The sequence below is a fragment of the Melanotaenia boesemani genome, chromosome 3 (genome assembly GCF_017639745.1).
Source record: "Melanotaenia boesemani isolate fMelBoe1 chromosome 3, fMelBoe1.pri, whole genome shotgun sequence".
Lineage (NCBI taxonomy): Eukaryota > Metazoa > Chordata > Actinopteri > Atheriniformes > Melanotaeniidae > Melanotaenia > Melanotaenia boesemani.
In genome coordinates, this window is record NC_055684.1 from 25,697,520 (window position 1) to 25,703,570 (window position 6,051).

At 37.6% G+C, this 6,051-nt stretch overlaps 1 protein-coding gene across 1 annotated transcript; it reads left to right on the top strand.

Annotated features, from left to right (window-relative positions):
- The first annotated feature begins 191 nt into the window (after positions 1-191).
- emp3a (epithelial membrane protein 3a) lies at positions 192-6,051 on the top strand. Its single transcript, XM_041980798.1, has 5 exons — positions 192-326; positions 2,067-2,159; positions 2,405-2,507; positions 2,624-2,764; positions 5,551-6,051. Exons 2-5 carry the CDS (start codon positions 2,082-2,084, stop codon positions 5,724-5,726), a joined length of 498 nt encoding a protein of 165 aa, XP_041836732.1. The 5' UTR covers positions 192-326; positions 2,067-2,081; the 3' UTR covers positions 5,727-6,051.

Genomic DNA, 6,051 nt, shown 5'->3' on the forward strand with positions numbered 1-6,051 from the left:
GTTATCATGTTGTTTCTCTAAATCACACTGAATATCTACAGTTCAGCTTTAGAGAGTAAATTTTGTGTTTACCCTAGAGGAATGTTGCTTCTGGTATAGAGTTGGCACAAACCACAGTTTTGAGGGGGAGGGCAGGGAAAAGTTTGAGGAAATGGGTGTTGAGAACTCCTCCTATATCTAACTCCACATTCCCGCTATTCAACCTTCTTTTCATGTTTTAGAGCTGATGTGTCTGTAAAGAAAAGCAGAAAAAGGGAGAATAGCAAACAAGGAAAAAATCAGAAGCTCAACAGAAGGTTTAGACTCCAGGGCATCAAAACTAACGGGTAAAACTTTCCCCCACAACAAACTTTCTTATGATAAATTACATGGAAGTGTTTGGACTTCTGGCACATAAATGATGAAACTAATGGCTAAAGAGAGGCACGTGCTCGGATGCTAACAAAGAAGTCCTGAATTTTAATGTTTTTAACAACTGAAATGATTGTTGTTTTGTTGTTTTTATTCTTAAATCTCATGTGATAACGTTGGATCTGTTTTAAAGGTGTACGAGCAAGATGCATTATGTGGAGGTGTCTCGTTGAATTTAGTCTGTGTTGGAAACGTCTAGTGCAACATTGCAAACTACCTTACAAACAAATGAAACAAATGTGTTCCATAGGGTTCAGTTTTAGGTAACACTCTTCTATTTACTTACTTTATTGTATTTCTACCAAACGGCCTTGTCCATTTGTTCAGTCATATAATCTGTTTTAATTTAAAGTGTAGAATGGAAGTAAAACATTCAAGGGACACAACACACTGCAAATAAAAATAAGAATTCAACACCTTGGGTATCTGTATGAAAAGAGACGTGGCAGTGCAATGCACCACTGCCAAGGTTTAAATTTCAGGGTAGATGAAGAAAATAAAAGTAAGTTTAAATATTTCAACTGAATTCTTTAACTGAATTAATTTAATTGAAGGTTTTTTTGTTTTGTTTGTTTTGCCACTGTGCCCCTTTAACATATGTTAAATGAAAAGAACAAGATGGGAAATGTTCTAAAACTAATTTTAACTCTAACTAACCACTGAGCAGAAATCTACGGAAGCCAAGTGTGGTCCTTATCTGTTATTACTATTATTTTTTTTAACTGCATGTAATTAGCATGGCGATTAAAGATTAAGAACAAATAAACCATTGCCACCACTGACTGATGGGACAGTCAGTCTTAACTTCTGGACCCTGTTCATCACTCTACCTTGAAGTTTATTATAGGTGATGCTTACAGTTCATATTGCATGGAATGAACTGGTTAAAAACCCTCTGTGTTAGATGACATTAGATGGGGTGACTCATTTTAATCTGTTTAGTGAACTGAAACTGCAAAATCTTACTCAATATTATGACTTCCTCTGCCTGAAAAAAGTAATATAATCTAACAGCTGTGTGTATAGATTTTTTAAATGACTGTCACCAAGAGTTTTGTAATTTATCTTCAGTCTTTTGACAAAGAAAATAGTTTCTTGTGAGGGTTAAGTTGTAAACATTGTAATAAAAATATAAAATGTTAGTTTTTTATACCTGCAGATCCTTGTGTGCAACGATAGCCCATAGTCTTTGTAGGTAAAAAATAAAAGGGTTGTATCCACACAGCAGCCGTTAGATTACCGTTAAACCGAGTAGCTGTTTATTTGCAGAGGTAACAGGCTGCTGATGGTTAGATGTGTTCCTTAGAGACTGGGCAGAGGATACAGTGACCCCACCTCCTCTTCTCTGTAGCATGTTTGTGGTTGCTTTGTGCAGAGATTATAAGTGCAGATGCAGAGATACATGATTAAAGTGCTCAGAACTTCCTTAAGAGGCCGACAGAGTCTAATGTTTCAGGCCACTGAAACCTGCTGGACATTTTAAAAGATGCAGAAGGAAAAAAAAAAGATCAAAATTGCTTTGACTTTCGGTATAGCACTGTTTAGTCTGTATTCTGATTCCTGAAATGATGAAGAAAATCTCTTAATCCTCAGAAATGATTGATTCTTTTTTGTTTTTATTGTTCTTAAAACAGCAGATTTTTGTTTTTATCCAGGTTACCACTCTAGCCATGGCATGTCTGCTCATATCCATAATTGTGCTGCATTTGCTCAGCTTGGCCATGCTCCTTGTTGCCACCCTGGAGAAGGTAAGATACAAGTGAAGCTAAAAATTGTGACTTGTGTTTCTATTCTTTTTTTTTCTCTCTCTCTTTTTAAGACTAGATGTATATTAGATTACACTGTAGTGTAACACAAAATACTGCACAGCTGTACTGTGATTTTATGTAATGTCCTGTTATGATAAACTGTCTCTGAAGCCATCAGTAATTATCAATTTGTCTTCGAATTCTTTTCTTTCTTTCTTTCTTTCTTTCTTTCTTTCTTCTTGCAGTCCTGGTGGATATGGACAGATTCAGAAATCACTGACCTCTGGTATAACTGCTTCTACGATAACGCTACCAAAACCTGGTTGTGTGCCGCTACCACAGAAAGCGGTAAATCATCAAAGCATCACATGTTTTCCTTGTTTCATGCTGATGATCTGTCTGTTAGGATATTATGTAACTGAAAGAAGCTTTGAGTCATACCTCAACATTTCTTTTCCTCACAGACTGGCTCCAATCTGCCCAGGCCCTCATGATTCTCGCTGTGGTCTTCTCCTCCATCTCTTTCCTGGTTTTTCTGGCACAGCTCTTCACCTTGTCCAGAGGGAGCCTCTTCTACTTCACAGGGCTCTGTCAGGGCTTTGCAGGTTATTTGAAGGTTTTTTTTTTTTTTTTTTACCTTTAAACAGTGAAAAGCGAAACATGACAAGATTGTGCAGTTTTACTTAGAACAAGAAGTTTGTTTATTTTGTTTTGTTTGCTTTTTTTATTTCTCTGTAGTTAAACTTATCCCAGTAACATTTTATAATTGCGGTCAAATCCCACAAAAAATAGCACAGTGAGTCGGCACAATAAATAAGCCTTTTTTCTGTAACCAGGTGCTACAGAGCTTTTTTTTTAACTATCCATCCTCATTAAAAACTAAAGACCAGCAGTTAATGGCCCATTATTGTCAGATTTACATCTTTAGCACAAAACCTACTAAAAAGCTTGAAGTAATGACATATAGATGGACTTAGACATTTGGTCAAGAATCTTGGGGTTACACATTTATCCTCAAATAACTATGATTTTGACTCAAAACATTTAAAGATGGACAATTTTTAGAGTAAAGTTAACAGTGAAAGCCAGGTAGAGAATCATAAGGAAGGATACTATTCAGACCAAAGGATTTTCAACATGTATAATTATGTTTGATCCCCAGAAATTGAGGGTTGTTCCCTAATATTACCCTAATCTTACCAGAGAGTTCTGAAGGAGACCAAGTCAAAATATCTGTCCTCCATTACAGCCAACAGCTCTCATCATCCAAGAATATTATTTAATACTATTTACTTTGTTATTAACCCTGTCTAACACCTCCACCGCAACCTGTGAAGAGTTTGTGTCTAATTTTACTGACAAAGTGGCATCTGTAAAGGCAGAATATCAACAACACTCCCCTAATGACAAAGTGTCGGCTTCTCCTGCACAGTATGTTTTTCAGTTTGAGGCTATTTCTCTGTAGCTTCTAACCAAAGTGGTTAGTGGCATAAAACCATGGCATCATTCCGGCCAAATTTTTGAAGGTTTTTAATTCTGTTGGGTCTCAGCTGCCTTCAAACATGCTGTGGTTAGGCCCCTCTTTAAAAAAAACCTTGATCCGTCCGGGCTGTCCAATGTTAGGCCTGTCTCCAATCTGTCTTTTCTTTCTAAGGTTTTAGAAAAAGTTGTTTTTATTTAATTACAGACATTTTTAAAAGATAAACTCAGCTCTCAATAAATTCCAGTCTGCCTTCAGATTCTGACATAGCACTGAGTCAACACTGTTCAAGGTTAACAGTGACATTGCCTTGTCTGTGAATGCTGGGAACCCCGCTGTGCTGGCGCTGCTGGACCTCACAGCAGCCTTTGATACAGTTGACCATGCAGTCCTTGTATCACGTTTAAGTCATACCTGGCAAACAGGAGCTTTCCTGTTATGATTGGTGATCTCTGCTCTTCACATGCATCCCTCGCACGTAGGGTGCCACAAGTGTCTCTTGTTGTCTTTTCATTGTTTTTGCGACCTCTGGGATCAGTTATGAGAAAACATAATCTGTATTTTCATTTTTTATGCTGAAGATTTGCAGAAATACTTGCCCATGAGACTAAACGAAAACACTGCACTTACTGAGCTACTGGATTGTATAAATGATGTGGCCAACGTCGGTCCTCAAGAGCCACAATCCTGCAGGTTTTCTATGCATCGCTGCACCAACACACCTAACTCAAATTAAATGGATCCAACAGCCTATAAGGATCTGCACAATGACTCATTAGTTTAAGTCAGGTGTGTCGGTGCAGGGATGCATGGAAAACCTGCAGGATTATGGCTCTCGAGGACCGATGATGGCCACCAAGCAGTGGTTGGCACAGAACTTCTTGCACTTTTATGACAGCGGAACTGAATGTATCTTGTTTGGCATGTCACCTATATCGAATGTTTCCTCAAACTGCAGTATTCTGGCCTCTTTTTTGTAAAATCACATGTTAAAAATCTCAGTGTAACATTTGACATTTTAATAAAACAGATTAGTTCTGTTGTTAGAACAAGCTTTTTTCAGTGCCGTCTCTTGGCCAGGCCTCAGTCAGTCTTTAATTTCATGTCTCCAACTTGTACAGGACGCTCCTGCCCCATTTTTAACAAGCGCATCCAGACGTGAACATATACCCCTGTGCTGTCGTCGCTCCACTGGCTTCCAGTTTGTTTTAGAATTGATTTTAAACTTCTGCTGTTTGTTTTTAATACCGTTAATGGACTGGCACCCTCCTACTTGTAGGAGATTTTAATTATTCGTAATCATGGCAGGGCCCTGCGTACTTCAGCTGCTGCCAGAAGTCCCGAGGTTGAGATACAAACATTGAGGTGCTCGTTCTTTTGCAGTTTCTGCTCCTAGACGGTGGAACAAATTGCCCCCTGACATTCGCATAACTACTAATGTCGGCTTTTTAAAATCATAGCTGAAGACCCACGTTTTTAGATTATCTTTCGATTCCGACTAGGACAGTCTTGTTTTTAGATGTGTTTTATTATTCTTATCTTTTTCTGGAAGGCTCTTAATACCCTGCAGGGCTGTAGCACTTTCCAGTTGTGTTTCTGTGTGTTGTTTTAATTATTTTATGCTTATATGCAGTATTTTTCAGCACTTTTTTATGACTCTGTTGTAAAGCACATTTTGGTTATTGAAAAGGGCTTTACAAGTAAAATTTGATTGATTGATAAAAACATTTCCCTCATCTGGATATAAACACCTTAATGTAAAGATGAGATTCTGCAATTTATGTTCATATCTACTGCATGTCTGTAACTTAAAAAAATGTCAGGAAATGTCTCATATCTAAATGCATTTAGAAACTGTAAGTAATGTTTGAATGTGTAGATAAATTTGAAACCATTTTATGGCTCTTGCAGGTTTCACAGACTTTGCTGCCTGCCTCATCTTCACCTTCCACAGAGAGGAGATCTTAAGTGGCTCCAGAGATCTGAGCAAAGGACGCTTTGGATACTGTTTCATCCTGGCATGGCTGTGTGTCCCTCTGCTTCTTGTTAGTGGAATCTTGTATGTCCATCTGCGCAAAAAACAGTGAGAAGAAAAGCAAAGAGTGAGATAGAGACCTGTTATCTTATCTAGAGTGTGATGTTCATCTCCCCCTTCACCTTTTTCCAGTTAACACTGAGCACACGAGGAAATAAGATAACTGAGGAGAAAATTATAATGTTTTACTTTTATTTTCCTTCTTGTTCTGGTATGTCATATCATTTCAGTTTGACATTGTTATGATCTGTTACATAATAAAACAAACAAACAAAAAAATAAAATAAAATGTATAAGCAGCAATGCTGTAAGATGCACTTGAAGGATTCTGACAAAGAAACATCCGAGAATAAATATATAACCTGTGTTTAACAGTC

Coding starts and splice junctions, on each gene's coding strand:
- emp3a (XM_041980798.1), top strand. CDS start 2,082: ATGGCATGTCTGCTCATATCCATAATTGTGCTGCATTTGCTCAGCTTG. Junction 2,508..2,623: donor TGCCGCTACCACAGAAAGCG/GTAAATCATCAA, acceptor TTTTCCTCACAG/ACTGGCTCCAATCTGCCCAG. Junction 2,765..5,550: donor GCTCTGTCAGGGCTTTGCAG/GTTATTTGAAGG, acceptor TGGCTCTTGCAG/GTTTCACAGACTTTGCTGCC.